The sequence below is a fragment of the Cinclus cinclus genome, chromosome 2 (genome assembly GCF_963662255.1).
Source record: "Cinclus cinclus chromosome 2, bCinCin1.1, whole genome shotgun sequence".
Lineage (NCBI taxonomy): Eukaryota > Metazoa > Chordata > Aves > Passeriformes > Cinclidae > Cinclus > Cinclus cinclus.
Genome location: NC_085047.1, coordinates 29457411 through 29473966, shown reverse-complemented (window position 1 = coordinate 29473966; position 16556 = coordinate 29457411). Strand labels below are relative to the sequence as shown.

General features: G+C 39.4%; 1 protein-coding gene across 3 annotated transcripts in view; it reads left to right on the top strand.

Moving 5' to 3' along the window:
* Positions 1–16556, top strand: part of MAN1A2 (mannosidase alpha class 1A member 2) — a 134446-nt gene that overhangs the window by 103784 nt on the left and 14106 nt on the right. For all 3 annotated transcript variants that reach the window (XM_062515529.1, XM_062515528.1, XM_062515530.1), the window contains exons 9-11: positions 2854–2969; positions 8786–9005; positions 15939–16111. In XM_062515529.1, the coding sequence (XP_062371513.1) occupies positions 2854–2969; positions 8786–9005; positions 15939–16111 (509 nt within the window). The remainder of the gene's footprint in view (positions 1–2853; positions 2970–8785; positions 9006–15938; positions 16112–16556) is intronic.

Below are 16556 nucleotides of genomic sequence, written 5' to 3'. Positions count from 1 at the left end.
CACAATCTGTCACAAACTGTGTTTCAAGTAATTTCTACTTATAGTTCTTATAAAATGCAGCAACACCTTCAGACACTAGCAGAAAACCTGAAGAAGACCTTGCCAGGGTGCAGTTAATGCAGCTGCAGAAGTTGGACAACTCACTGTGTTTAAACCTCAATTCAGCTGCTATGTTGGCCTCCTTTTCACTTCCATCCTCTTTTGGCTGTTTTTGTGGGTGGGGAGGGGACAGGGACATAAAGACAGCTGCATCTTACCCCTGAAATACCATAATATGTTCCCACCAGAAATATTTCATGTGTCCTTCTGCTGCTGAAGAGAAGGAACAGGATCCGTTTGCCTTTTTTGACAGGTCTTCCCTCTGCTCCAGCTGTGAAAGGCATCAGCTGGGGAGTGGAGTAGCCCACTGCTGGATGAGAGAGGAGCTTTGAAAACTCTGGGCTGGTCAAAGCTGGAGTGAGGTATGCATAAGAGAAGCAAGGAAAATGCTGCTGGGAGTTGCAAGGCCCTTGAAAGGCCTTAGTTTCTTATCATGTGCTTCTCTACTTGCTGAATGGGAGGAGGATCTGAATCTGAGAAGTTTGAGCAGCCCTATTCTCTGCACGAAGAAGGTGAAAAAAAGGCTGTCTGAGGATGGCTCTGAGTCCTGTATCCCCTGATACTTCTGGTGCCCGTGTTCCCTATAGTCTTGTCTAAGATGAGAAGCAGTGTGAAGGAGAAGAGCTGCTGACAGAAGAGAAGGACACTTCTCAAATGACTGCCTGGAGAAGTAGACATGAAATGGGACATTTTGCTGATAATTGACTTTTGAAACACACCTGGAATGTGGATTTCTCTGTTTAGGAAATAAACCTTTTCCACTCATCTTCCTGCTCTTTCCTGTCCCAAACCCAGCTGGAGCTACTACAGAATGCTGCTGAGGGTTCAATAGCCTGCCCTTGTTGGGACCTGAGTGCATCTGTCAAGGACATCTGGCTGAGGATCATCCCTGACTCAAGTGACAGAGCTCAGCTGGGAACAAGGCAGCAGCTTAACAGAAGTAGTTTTGAACTGTCTCTTGTGAAGTTAGTTCCTGAGCAGTGCTGGCATGAGCTGTAACTCTGAAATCCCGAGTAGTTTCTGGTGTTTTTTTTTTTGTTGTTTTTGTTTTCTTTTTGTTTTGTTTCTTGGTTTTTCGTTTTTTTTTTTTCTGTAAACCACAGACCCTTGTTTTCTTGTGTCTACTTCAGAATGTAATTGGAAATTGAAGGAGTAATTTCTAGCCCTTGCGTGTGTGTAAGAAAGTGACTCATGACCTGAATGTCCTCTTACAGCTCAGAGTGAGAAGGCTTATGAAAACTTATAATCATTGAGTAACTGGGTGTGAGAAGACAGTCGAGGAGATTGTGAGGTATAAGATAAGGACATGAAGTAATTTACTTCAAATTCACACCTTGAAACTAAGTGGGAAAGCTACAGGCTCTCTACTTGCTCCTTCCTTTGTTTAGGAATCCATTTTTAAGTAACAGAGGAGCCAAGAGGCAGCTAGAAGAGTTAGGGTAGCAGCATCTACCAGCTCTAGCCTCCTACTCACATCTTCAGAGACAAGCACACATGCTGTGGTAGGGTGGTGCTTGGAGGAAAAAAGAACAGAAGGAGAGTTCAGCCTCTCTTTTGCACCTTTATCCCAGAAAAACTGTGAGTAATACCACTTTTTTGAGGTATTTTGTAGAAGGAAGTGTCATATCTTTTCCTCACCCAGTAAAAGGGTGCTTGCGTGACTCAACCAGCCATGCTTAGGGCAGTGAATTTCTGGCATTGACAATGTTGGTGTTAAACATTTCCTTCGCCTAGCTTCAGGAGTCTGAGACTGTTCTGGTGCCACTGTTTTGAGGGCTGTAACATTAGGAAAGGGAAGGTTATGTGTATTCTGGTTGGAGTCACTTATTAAGTCTCACAGAGTGCTGCTTTTTGAATGAAGGGTGTGCTGGGTGAGTGCTTACCCTGGTCGAAAGCTTCCAGACGATCAGTAGGCTTTTTGTGGGGAAGTATGATAGTTCAGCCAACAAGAAACATACATAGATCTCAAGTGGTCTGTCAGCACAGAATAGCAGTGACACTATTTGTGAAAGACAACCTCTACAAGGGGAAAAAAATGGGGGGTGGGGGGGACGGAATAAATCTGTGTGTTAGGAGGTTCAGTTTATGCACTGGTGGATTCTAATACAGCCTTACCTTGTGACACATGGCACAGCTCTGCATAGCTGCTCAGGCACACTGAAACAGAGCAGGTCTTGTGTTATACACTGCAAAGGGAGCTTGCTTCCCTTTAGAGTAAAATAAGTTCAATAAGAACATTTAGTTTGAGGAATTTGTTAGTCTGTTGGGTAACTACCCTGTTAGAAATAAAAATCTGCTGGAAAGATTGGATTCTGTGTAGTTCATGGCTGGCAGTTTGTAGCCAGACACGTGGCCTGATTACATCCTGGGTACAGAGGTCTTAGGAGGTTTTCTACATGCTTTTTTCACATATACCTCAAAAAACCAAAAACTAAAACCCCCAAGCCCTAGCAGCGCAACAGTTAGGTTCTTTGGAATGAAGTAAAAACAGAGGTTAAAGTACATTTTTATATGAGGCATAGCCTTTGCAGAATGACAAATAGGGAACGCGTACAGAAGGTTCTATGCCTGTGATGTAAGTTTGGAGGGGAAAGAGTGCAGTGCAGCTTTTTCCTGCTAAACAGGCTAAAAATGTTTGTAATTCTACAGCAGTAGGCCTTGAAAACATAAGTTTATGTTTTGAATAAATTTAAGGTGCTATTGCATAATAACTTCAACCTTTTTTTTGTTTTCTTCCCTCTTTCCCTTCTACAGATCACACATCCGTGGGCGGGCTGGGAGACAGTTTTTATGAATATTTATTGAAAGCCTGGCTTATGTCAGACAAGATGGACACAGAGGCAAGGAAAATGTACGACGATGCAATTGAGGTGATTATAATTCATTGAGTTTTCCAATACAGTGGAACCATCTTCAATGATTTTAAGGAAATTAAATTAAATTATTAAAAAAAATAACCCTAGGCAGAAAAACCACCACCAACCACAGGATTTGTTTTGATTATGTAAGTTACAAGAAATCAAGTGATGAATAATACTAGTTTTCACCCTGAGTAGTTTAAGAAGTATTATTGTGGAATACATGTGATGCAGATTATTGTGCTAAAAATAATCAGCTTGTCCCAAATGGTACAATGTAAAAGCTCAAGTCCTAATTTAGTAGAAGGTGATCTAGCAACCTTGAGATGTGTGCAGAACAACCAAGTCACTTTTTCCCAGTGTTGAGAATTCGTCATTCTAGGACCTGTAGTCACAAATAGTGTTATTCTCTGCATTATTTTCTAAGGCATTTACATTTTATATTCCGTATTTACCTTGTAAAATGTCATTCATATCTATTCCTGTTTCTATGATTCTTTCGTGCTATGGTCTTACTCCCTGTCACAAACCAAGAAGTGCTTGCCCAAGTGGGTCAGTACTGCAGGATGGTTGAGTAGGATTTGGGGTGAGGGTCTTTCTGTCGTGGCTCTGAGCTTTTTGCTGCCCAGGTCTAACTTTCTCAGTTTCCCCATCCTCTCTCAGCAGCTTCTCATAGTGGTGGCCGCTGTGCCACCATTCTGCTGCTGCACTTTAGACACAGAGAGAGAGTAACTGAGCTGGTTTGAGTCACATGAGCTGTGGTCCCAGCAGCAGCAGGGACTGTGTAGTCTTGTCCCAGCGCTGGTGTGTGGTTAGTGCCTGATGTGTTCCAGACTCTGTGCATGCCGTGTTGCTTTCAACATAAATTTTAAAAGCTTGGTTTTAGTGTGGTTGGTCTTCCAAAGTGAAACACCTGGAGTTCTCAAAATGCACATTGTAAAAGATATATAGTGAAAGTTCTAGTACAAAATTGCTTTGAAGCTGTAATATGTCTTATTCTTACCTGAATCTGATTACATTTGATTTCCAGCTGCTTTGACTTTTTCCTTCTCTACATTGTTTTAAAGGGTTATCTGCACCATATAGCTGGTTACTATCAAATGTACAATAGACATTCTCTCCTGAAGGAAATATGCTTTTTTTTTTTTTTTTTGGTCTTGCAATATAAGACAGATTTTGAATTACTTCTTAAGTTTTTTTTAATGGATTTTCCAGTGTCTTCAGTATGGAGACAGCAATGTAATGGTTTTTCTAATGTGATTCTTCTAACTGATTCCTTCTTGGTTTCATCCTCTTCAGCCAGCCAGGAGCTCTGTTTGCACTCTTAACCTTTGCCTCAAACCATCATCCACTTTCCAGTTGCTTTATTCTGAAGCTGGTTGTAATCTTTTTGATTTACTGCTTTCCTACCCCTGTTGATTTACATTCCCGATTCCTCTGTGTTTGACCTTACACTTATCTCTGTTGGAACACATTGTTCAGGCAAAACCTGTTTTGTCACCTGCTATCAGTGATTTTACAGAACTGACTTTTTCTTTATCATTATCTATAGTTCCATCAATTTTTGTGTCATCTGCAATTTTTTACTGGCATTTTTCTTGGAGATCATTGTTAGAAATATTGCTCAATGTTGAATAAAGTATCTGTGCAGAATCTTCATAGGATAAGGATTTTTTATTTTTTCACAATTTTTTTTTTACTTTGAACTGTTCTAGCAAGCCAGCTTTTAATCCACTTCATATGTGCTGCCCTGAATTTGTTTAGGACTAGTATTTTGTACAATACCAAGAAATTATTGAAATCCTTTGTATCCTTAGTATCAGCATACACATATCAATCAAGAATTTATTTTTGAAACCACATCATTCATTTCATATCATTGTTGTATGTACTTTTTAAACTACCTATAAAGCATTGGCTGTTTCCCAGTCCTTTTGAACTTCCTTAGCTTTGCAGGGTTTGTTAAATTCTACATTACTAGTTCAGAACATTAGTTGTGTATTTTTAATAGGTTAAAATACAGTTTATGGGGTCCTGTGGGTTTAAAGATGTTTAGCAGTTGATATTTAGCTTCCACTGTGGTTACTGTTGAAATATTTTACTCTGATTTTTAAACTGTGAACACTTCAAAATTAGAGGCAATAAGCTCTCTTATTCATCCTCTTCACTGTAAACCATCTCACAAACATTCTGTATGGGTACATCTCTGAATGGAGACAGGGCAGGGCGAATTTGGGACCAGGTGAAAACACTCTGTGTATAGGAGGGAGGAAAAGCCAAGCTGCTCCTGCTTCATGTGTGATATGTCCTGCAGTCCAAGCATAAGCAGGTTCCTTTAGCTTTTTCTCAGCTAAACCCACCCTGTACATATGAATCTGTATGAATTGTACAGATTTATGTGCTGTGGAACAATACTCTGTTTCAGGGTTTGTGTCTCTCCCAGGTCCTACTTGACATTGAAAGATACAGGCAAAGAGTCATTAAGTAGGATTTGCTTTGCATAACTACAATTCAAATTTTTATTTGAATGTTTTTAAAGAGCCCATTCCCTTACTATTCTTTTGTTCTTGCCTATAATACAGGTCTTCCTCAGTAGCTAACACTTCTTATTCTTTGTTTTTCAAAATGTGGAGCAGAAGCTCTTTGGATCATTTGTGCAAACAGAAGGGGAACGGTGTAGCATGCATTCCTCCCACTCACAGCACAGAGTTGGAAATGTTCTCAGCACCCACCAGCCTAAAAGAACATCTCTGTCCAGTCACACTTCACTCCCTTGTCTTATTACAGCAGGGTGAGTGGAAGATGGACAACATAACCTCACTCCTAAGTCTTCCAGTAGACAGTGATACCTCATTTCTTGGAGCTATTACGGGGAAGAAAAACGCAGCATCTGTTCTTCAGATGTCATGATTTCTGAACCATGGCATATGAAGCCTTATCCAGGTCACCACATACTTCCTAACATGAATACAAACAAGTTGTATATCTATAACCCCTCTATATATATAAACATGGGTGCAGTCTTCCATTGTAAAGGGCACTTCATTGCCATGTCCTAGTATGGAAATTCACAGCTGTGATAAAACCTGAAATTGTGAAACCTGTTGGGAATTTTTTGTGATGATAAAAATTGAGGATGGGCCTCTTAACTTTGCTTTCAACATCATCATTTGGGCCTTCCATCTAGTCTGGTCTCAAGTGTCTTTTTTTTCCTTCTCACATCAGCTGGAGGATAGGTGAGCTTCCTTTTGATCTGCTGCCTTGAGTAGCCTAATCTGTTAGGCTCATAAATTTGATCCTCACTCTTTCTTACTGCACAGCATTATGTAGCTAAAAGAAGGATTCAGCAGTGTGCTTGACTGTCACAACATAGGAAGTACTGCTGCAAGACAGCTCAGAAAATTATATTTTTTGTAGTCATAAAAAGCACACGAACTTCGGAGAGAATGCAGGTTTTGCATAGAATCACAGAATATCTTGAATATCAAGGGACCCTCAGGTATCCTTGAGTCCAGCTCCTGGCCCTGCGCAGGACGCCCCAAGAGTCACACGTGTGCCTGAGAGTGTTGTCAAACAGTTTCCTGAATTCTGTCAGGCTTGGTGCTGTGACCACTGCCCTGGAGAGCCCATTCCAGTGCCCAGCCATCTGCTGGGTGAGGAACCTTTTCACACTATCCAACCTAAACTCCCCTGACTCAGCTTCAGGCCATTCCCTCGGGTCCTGTCACTGGTCACAAGAGTGAAGAGATCTGTACCTTTCCCTCCGCTGCCCCTTGTGAGATGTTGAAGACTGCAATGAGATGTCCTCTCAGTCTCTTCTCCAGGCTGAACAAACCAAGTGACCTCAACCACCCCTATTTTTCAGGCATTTCACAGGCTAAGGAAGCTCCTTCCATTAGTTACTCTCTTAGCTGATGTGAACTAAATCTTCTGTTTGGGAGTTTGGGTATACACGTCTACCCTGGGACATGTATACTCCTTGAAGTCCAGCTGGATGTCATGGCTTTGCATTCCTGTTGGAATGCGCTGTGGCCTCAGCCATACAGCCCGGGATACAAATGCCACATCTATCCACACCTGCACAAGCGTTTCTTATATACTGGGCAGTGCTTCCAACAATGTCCAGCTGTCCCATGTTAATTACTGTAAATATTAATTGCCAATTTTCTGCAGTTGGCAGGCAGCGGTTGTTGAACAATTAAGTATTTTGAGAGAGTTGCATTTATATTCTTGAGGTGCTTCCTTTGTGACTCTCAGGATCTAACCTAGTTATTAAGTAGCTGATACAACTTGAGTTTCAGACTTCAAAAATTACCCCTTCTACCAGGCAGTTCTTTTCAATTTCAAAATATGTGTTTTCTGCTCAGAAGAGAAGCATATTGCACCTAGAACATGCTCTTTAGAAAAACCATGAAAGCAAGTCTGGAGTAGAGGAGTAGCTCTTGGAGAAGTATATAAATTCGGCCTTTGTTGGCTATCCTGGTGCTAACCACAGCAATTTTGTCCCACTGGAAATGCTTCTGCAACCATTTACTCCCTAACAGTTATGGAATTATGGGAAGGTACAATTTGAAAGGAAATGTCACGTAACATTTGGAAAAAATGCTTTCCTCTAGGAAATAAATAATCCATATGGTTTAGTGCTTTCCCGCTCTTCATAGTTAAAGTGGCTTTCCTTCAAAGAGAGCTCAGCTTTTACGTACCATATAGTTGAAAAACGTCTCTTTTGTCACAGTCTAGAATAATGGAATCAACAGAGTTAATGCTCCAGATCTTAATATCCTTTCCAGTGGCAGGTTTCGGCAGATCCAGTATTTCCTGTACCAGTACTTTCAGGTAAATGAGGCTTGTACAGTTTACCACATCAGGCTCCTTAGCAGCAGAAGGCAGTCGTCAATGCCAAATTTGCATGATGTTTAGACAACCAGCCTGGCAGCTGTCAGAGACTTGCTGGTTTCTGCTCTGTCAGTTATTTCTGCCTTCCCTCTGGATCCTGCCGTGAGCACAAACCTCAGATCTGTCAGTGGTACTAGTGAAGGGGAGTGCAGACCAATAGGAGTGCAGACCAGCACTTCTCTTTCATTACTTTATGGCTGTGAAATGCTAGACATAGTAAATACTGCAGTAGGTTGGCAGGAATTGTGATCCTCTCTGAAGGAGGCTTAAGCAAATGTTGTTCCATCTAGTTTGCAAACTTTGGGAAGCTAGGTCAGCTATTCTTCTAAGAGAAGGATACCATTTATAATTCACAAGCAACAGCATATATTGGTACAAATGTGCAAAAAGAAAGCAGCAGTTGCCTCATGTATAAAATAATAAAGTTGTTTTGTGAACAGCTGCTCTAACACCCATCATTTGAGAATGTGTAATTAGAAAGCTGCTATGGAGAAGCTAGAAGGTGGCTGGAGCATTCCTGTCATTTCCTATTAAAGACTGACTGAGGGTATGGGTTTGCATATGTTGCTGACCAAAGTTTCCGACATGGATGTGCACTCAGAGTGCACAGAGCAACAAATAGGTACTTCTCAGAGTTAACAGTTAGACAAATATTGTTTGAGTCATAAAATAAGTGCTGAATTCTCAAGTAGAAGTGCAGTTGTCTGTGTTGTGATTTTCCTGTTGGATGTCATTAGCATTTTTAGCAGTTAGATTTTTTTTTTTGTGCTGTGAAATGCTGTTCTTATAGCTGTCTGTTCCTGTAATGCGTAGAAGTGAATTTGAAAAAAGAAAGCTATTTTTGTTTTGAAAACTTTGCTTGATAAAGGAATGTTAATAAGTAAAACTTGCATGTGAAACAGCATTTGAAAGTTCTCTTAATCTCTTTGTAGGCCATAGAAAAACATCTCATCAGAAAGTCCAATGGAGGACTGACCTTCATTGGGGAGTGGAAGAATGGGCATCTTGAAAGAAAGATGGGCCATTTGACCTGTTTTGCAGGTGGAATGTTTGCCCTTGGAGCAGATGGTTCCAGAGATGATAAAGCTGGACATTATTTGCAGCTCGGAGCTGAAATTGCACATACATGTCATGAGTCGTATGACAGGACAAGTAAGACCTATTGTTAATCTAATTATTTCAATAGGTGGCATACAGCAACTGTTGTTACTGGTTGTAGGATTTGTTATGGACCTTGTTTGACATGCACTGGTTTTATGAGTTTTTAACATCTGTGTATTTACTTCTGCTCTACGTCATGGTGAGTAAATATAAACCCAGACTTTATGGTTCCTTCATGCATGTTTATCCTTATTTTTGGGTCAGTCAGCTAAGATAGGTTATATGGGTACAGGGAGGAGGGATTTTGTGTGAACTCTTGTTCTCACAGATATATAGGGAAGTTTCTAATTTCATAGATACTGTTCTTACAGTAAAGTAGAGAGAAAAACTTGTAAACAGACTTTTTACTGGTTTTAATAATAGTGCATTCTGAGTAAGTACAATTAAGCAAGAGAGGATGAAGACTACTGTGCAGACTGTGAGAAGGCCAAAGGCCTGGCTGGTGAGGAGGCAGCATCAGACTTCATTGTTGGGCTGGAAGTTTCTCAAGGTCAGTCTTTTGGACCAGGATTGTTTTATAGTGACCTTGATGCTTGAAGTGTACTGATTATGCTTAGGATGCCCATATAGTTGTAAAACATAATTAAAATGGAAGAGTTTAAGAATAGTAATCAGGATCATCTTGACAACTGGACTATCAAAAGTAAGAAGTTCACTAGAAAAAGCTGGGAGCTCTTTGTCTGAACTGGGAGTTGAAAAATGTCCTGATCTGTATCAGATGAAGAATTTTCAGCAGAGATTAGATTATATTAAGACTGCCTTAGAAGACATGTGTAATCTGTCACCCAGAATACTCTGTATAAATCTGAATTTCAAGCAGAACAAATGCAGAGAAGGACCAACAGAATGGAGTGGCAGAGCTTTTATCTTACAGTGGGGAAAATATGAGAAATTGGCCAGCTCAGGCTAGAAAAACAATACCAAAGAAAGGAACAAATTTATTACCATCTCAAGGGGCAAACACAGAAGAGAATTAGTTATTTTAAGATATAAAAGAGCACAGTTGTAGCAAAAGCAGGAGTTTTAAGCTTGCTGTGAATAAATGTAGATTGAAAATTGGAAATGGTTTTGCATAGCTGTCAGAGAAGTGAGCTTCTGAAATACCTTCTCAATAGAAATAGTGCTTACTAAAACAGTTTTAAAATGAGAATTCATGTATTTGTTCACAGGATTACATCACATCATGGTATAGTTGCCTGTCTTTTTAAACAATTCAGTCATGCAAGTGATAATTTTATTTGGGTAGCAACAGCTTTAGGAAAGGATAAGAAAAAATATGAGTATGCTTAAGAGAAAAAGGTAGGATGTAGCAGCTATTGTATTCTGAAAAATTGCATTTAAATGTTTAATTTGACATTTTAAAATAAGCAATATTAAATTTACAGCTGTTTGAGCAGACCTAATTTTATTCCTTCAGATGTTTATTCTGTACCCTAAATGAGTCAAAAGATGAGGGAGATAAAAGTTTTGATTACATATTTAATGACTGTACAAGAACCCATGAGCAAGAAAAACTGAAAACTGTACAGACAGCTATAAATTTGCAATGCCCTTGTTTTCTTTTGTTCAGTCATGCAGTCTCAGGAATGTGGATTGTTTGTTTGAATGTTTTAGTTTTAATTTTCTGGACCAATTTTTCAAAGAAAATTAAGAGCTTATACGTGCAAAATGTCAACTTCTTCGTTACGTTTTAATAGCAGAATTTGAGCATCATTGTACACTTTAATGGCAGAACTGGCTGATGGCAGAAAAAGCATCTTTAAAAGGGCAGACAGTCATCCTGGTTCAGCTAACAGGTTTATGGTTCAGCAGGCAAAGGGGATTGCCTGATTTCTCTCTCCTATGGACTTGGGAGAGAACTTGCCCCATTTGGCATCCTCAGAAGAGAGAAGGATGCAGAGACTGTGTGCAGGGAATAGGCAGCTCCTTCTTTAGATAAACCAGCAGAGCTGCCCTTTCCTTGTGTCATCCCATAGCTGCTTGCAATAAACTGCAGTATGTACCTGGTGATGTGATACTTTAGTATGAAAATACTACTTTATGAAGCAACCCAAATTTCCATAGCTGAGCTTGAGTATCAGCAAAATCTGAAAAGAATTTCACAGAATAAAAGCATTTCTGGAAAATGAGGGCATTATATTGCTAACTGTCATCAACCTGTTGCACATATTGCAGGTTTGAAAGCCTGTTGAAAAAAAATGGTATTTCCAAAAGCTGGTTATTTCAGTGCTGACTAGTACAGAGAAGCTAGAAAGTCCTTGAAACTATTCCTGATGTATTTTCTTGGGCATTATGTCCCAGTGGCAGCTGGCATCACTGCCATGTAATCGAGAAGTTTATGCAGGGACATAGTCTCACTGATAGGTGTATCAATGATAGTGTGTATCAATGATACACCTATCAGTGATAGGTGTATCAATGTTCCCCAGGAATATCTGAGAGAAGACCTTAGACTCCAGAGTCAGGCTGGAGAAGTGACTAGGTATGTTGTGGGAAGCTTGGGCCCTTGCCATGGCTCTGTGCAAATCCTTGTAGATTCTGCTTAAGATGAGGATCAGTCTCCTGTAGCACTCCTCAAAGAATGCATTTCTAATTCAGCAGCTGGAGGAGCCTGATGGTCTTTGGAAGGTGAAGGCACGGGGTGTAGTCGTGGTTCTGGTCTGCCTCTGAGCAAGGGGTTTGTGTTTCCAGGATCTGTTGAATATGGCAGCATGAGAGCCACCTCCAAGGCTCTTCCCCTCTTCTGGAAATTGTGAATGCATGTGGCACCCCTTAGAAACACCGAGGATTTGAAGAGGCTTATTGATGCTTAATGAGAAAACTTAACTGTAACCAGAATAGTCTTATGATATATAGTCTACACATGACTCTGCTTCCTACCAACTCTACTATTTTTTGTACCATAAACTATCAATAGATTAATGCTGCAGCCATCCTAAATCTCCCATCCTGTGAGAGGAGATTTCAGGATTTTCCTGTGATCCCTTGTGCTCTCAGTTTGGAGAGAAGATTGAGAAAAACAAAGATAGGAGGCATGTTCTGATCTGTATGCCCACTTACCAGCAGAAGAAATCATAATGCTGTCCACGGGCATTGGTAAGGCTACAGAAATACAGCTCATGGTACTAGGTTTCTTGATGTTTAAGCTTATGTGATACATGTGCACATCTTGAGGTGTTCCAGTTTCTGAGGGTTAGTTCTTTGTTTATTAGTTCTTTGTTTGCTTAATGTGCACAACTGTGAAACATGGCACAGGCATAAAATAATCGGCAATGCAAAATCTGTAGATGGCAACAACAAAGAAGTCAAATCAAAATAATGGAAGGATCACTAACAGAGCAGCCTGAATAATCAGCTTTCGTAGGTATTGAAGAGGTTAAATAACTAAGCAAAATTATCTGTATAGACAGCACTGTGTGCTGATCTGTAGCACACAATATTTTTAGTACGCTATACCATCCCTTACGCGTAAGAATTTTCCTAGCCATTAGCTGATAGTGTGTAAAGTATTGACTGACTACAGAGAGCTTATTTTAGGATGAAATTTTTTGCACTTCTTTAAAGTTTCTTGACAAGAGCTGTCCTCAAAATCGCAGTACAGCTTTAGCTGGTTTTTATGTGTGACAATTCTAGTGCAGAATAAGCCAGATGATTGAGATTTCAGTTGAGACATATGCAAGGATATGAGTTGATGCTGTCTCTGTCCCAAGACTCTCAGCCTTGGGACTCTCAGCTAAACAGACAAAGCTGAAGAAATGAGAATAACATGTTTTTGTGAGACATATGAAATAGCAATGAGTTTTGATGGAATCATTCAGTGTCTCAAACAGAAGCATCTTGACTGTTATCTTCCTCCAATTTTGCATGAGTTAGAGCCTAGCAAGTATTATTATAATTAATGAATCCTTTCTTACTTTAAGGAAATTTATTGCTAGATTGATTGTAGTCTTAAAGGAACATACAAAACATACAACAATATTTGCAAAAGTATTTCTAAAATTAGAAATACATTTATCTAAAAGTATAAGGATTTGCCCTTTCTTTTTTTGGCAGTACTAAATACAGCTCTCATTGAATCAACTTTATATCAGTTAAAATCTTTTTAAATGGTGCTTGTTCAGCTTTGCAGTTTTGCTTTGGCATGAAGTTGTTTCTCATCTGCTCTCCCTGCCTAGACTATAGTCTACCACGCTGTTAATGTGAAAATATTTTGATTATTCTGTGACCACTGTAGCATTGTAAAATGGCTTTAGATTTTTCTTGGCTTAGAAGGATGGCCCCTGAAAGGTACTGTGCCCATAACAGCTTCTTTTCTTTAGTCAGCTATTAGAAGTGCTGTGATTAATCTTACATCTTTAATTTCAGATAAGAATTCTGTGAAATCATCACAATATGCAGAGGTCACCCATCCTTGGGTAGTTTAGTTTCTTGTAGTGCACAATGGCATTATGAGTAGGTGTGATTAAATAGTTAAAGATTTGATGCATGAGCAGGCTCCAAAGCAAGAGAAGACATCACAGCTTCTGTAGATGGTGGATCACCAGAACTGCCTGAAATCAAGCTTCTTTGGTGGATAAGACTAACATAGCTGTCATGTTTCCCTGATTTCCTGAAGGCTTTTTAACAAGTGTTTTACTAAGGCCTGTAAGGGACATTAAGTAAGCAGCAAGTACCTGCATGGTGGAAGAAAATTGCATAATATAGAAAACAGGATAAATAGTCCACTCTTGCAGTAGATGAATGCTGATTAACCACCAGTACTCTGATATATTTGATATATATTTGCACATGTGTGTACAGGTGTGTGAAATGTATACTATATTTGTACACATTATAAGTGTATAGTATATTTACATTTTATATTTTAATATGTATTATATATAAATAAAACATACACATATATAAATGATCAGAAAAGGGCAGGTACAGTAAGATAAGTGTGCTGGTAACAGCAAAAGAAAACACTACACAAGAACCTTTTGAGGTTGAATAACTGCATAATAGATCGCTAAATTAAATCCAGTGTAGTTAAATGTAGAGTGAGGCACATATGAAAAAATTATTTCTAACCTCACATATTAAATTACAAGTGTTAGCTGACCATTGTAATTCAGGAAATTGCTTCTGAGATTATGAAAATGTCAACTCAGTAGCACTCAGGAAAAACAAAATGAGAAAGAGCAAAATAGAAAATATCATTATGTCACTGTGTTAATCTCATCTGCACTTTTTTTTCTGTATTTGCTGGTCCTCTCTCATTTTACAAAGGATATAGTAGAACTGGAAGAGTTACAGAGAAGGACAAGAAGATTAACTAAAGGCATGGAACAGTTTCCATTCAAGCCAATTGGATAGTATTATTCAGGGTGGAAAAGGGACCTTCTGGGTGGGATTCAGCAGATTTGCAAAATCACATTGGAAAGTGGTTCTGCATCAAATATATATTAAAGACATGGAACTCCTTAGCAGGTGTTGCTTTGGATGCCCAAGGCTTACACAGATTTAAGGAAGCACCAGATTAGTACTTTGGAAATAAATCTATTAAGAACTACTAACCACCTAAAAAAGTATGTCTCTCTTGGGAGAAGTCTTGAGCTCAAAAATGTAGAGGCTGGTAAAAAAGATGGAAAAAGGTATCTCATATACTTGATGGTTGCTTCCATTTCCCCATCGATGTCTGATTTTGGCTGTTGTTGGAGATGTGATACTGGTGTGGACAGAATTCCATCTGGTCCAGTATGACCATCCTTATATGCAGAATTTTGGATAGGTAGAACTTTGGATCTTATTTCCTCCATTTTATAGTGAGATTTATTTAATTTTTTAAGTGAAACTGATAAAGTGGTCCATTTTGAAAGAAGTGGAATAAACATTTCTTGATGGAGTTTCCCTCATCGTTCATGTGGCTAAAGCAGAGTGATGCTTTTTCTTTTGGCATCCAAAGCCATAGTCCCTTGAAACAGAAAGATTAAGGAACTTCTTTTGAAGATTTTCTGCTGGGACATACACTGAGAGTTGCTCGTATTTTTCATTATAGTTTTCAAAGGTTCCCCTTTCAGACTCATGAAATCATGGTTAATTTGAATCTCTGGCCCATAGGAATTACATGATTAATTGCTTTGATAATTTTGAAAGCTTGAGTGCAGCTTCAGAGTTCTGTGCCTTAAAAATTCTCTGCCAAAACAAATGGTGGGGTGCAGCTGTAGATAAGAGTACATTATTAATGTTAAATTTGAGGACCAATGTGCAGCTGTCTAATACATAATATGTCTAATTACAACTTCATATTATAGAAAGTTTTTCTGTAGGTGTGTTGTTCCAGGTGCTGGCACAAGGCCTTTACAGGTTCCTTTAAGGGCTTAAATAGTGAATCTCTTAGTTCACAGAGATATTTTCAGGTGTACTTAAGACTTCATTGCCCAGTTGTAAACCCTTTACTTGAAGATCACAGCACATCAGTTGCAGTTTGCATAAAGATACAGATTATCTGGCATGATGCTACTTGGTGTAGTTCCAAGATCTTTTCCTGATGTGCTGGGGAGGATCAAAGGACATCAAAACCTGTGTTGACCCTTTTTTCTTTTTGCTTTGTCTTGTAAAGAACTGATGTCGGTCACTTCAATTTTATCCTATAATTGAATGTGTTAGTGTGTTTATATTCTTAGCGTTTCATTAGTTTTCAAGAGGATTACTGTAGTCCTGTCAAAATGGTAGTTTTCTCACAGGAATTGGATAAATTATTCATAAGAAAAATTATAGGCCTCAACAGTAGGAAATATTTATGAGACTGCTTAAAGACTAGCTAGGTTCTGATCTTTTTCACAAGCTTGGTATATAGCAGTCTCTTCCCCGTTCTTCCTGCCAAGATAGGTATGGAACAAATTTTTTCTTGCTTTTTTTTTTGGTTGTTTGTTTCCTCTGCAGCACTGAAGCTGGGCCCAGAAGCATTCAAATTTGATGGTGGCGTGGAAGCGGTGGCAGTACGGCAGAATGAGAAGTATTACATCCTAAGGCCAGAGGTGATTGAGACCTATTGGTATATGTGGAGATTCACCCACGATCCCAAGTACAGGCAGTGGGGCTGGGAGGCAACACAGGTAACTATATTAATTATCTGTTAGTAATTTAGTTTTGTCTATTTGCCCTTTGAGGCCACTTCAGTCTCATGGTACTGAAACACTTTGAGTGGTAATTGATTTTCACAGGTTCCTGTAAACCCGGGCATACGTGAGAGTGCACGCAGTTATTGCTGTTTTGCATCTGCTGAGTCAGATGCTCAGGTGAGAGGTGCATTCAGCATTATACAGCTCATGAGTTTTAGGCGTGGAAACAGAACCTCCTAGTCATGACTCCTACTGTTGTCAGTAGTGCACAGTCTGAGAGTTTCTCTACTTCCCTGCTATTGCTCCAGCAGTCTTTGGAAACAGCTCAAAGTCAGTTTCAGAGATGAGAATAAACATTAAAGATGACAAGTTAGTAATGAAATATTTTGCCAAAGGAGATGAAGGAAAAGCAAAGGAAGAGACACACCAGGAGACTGGA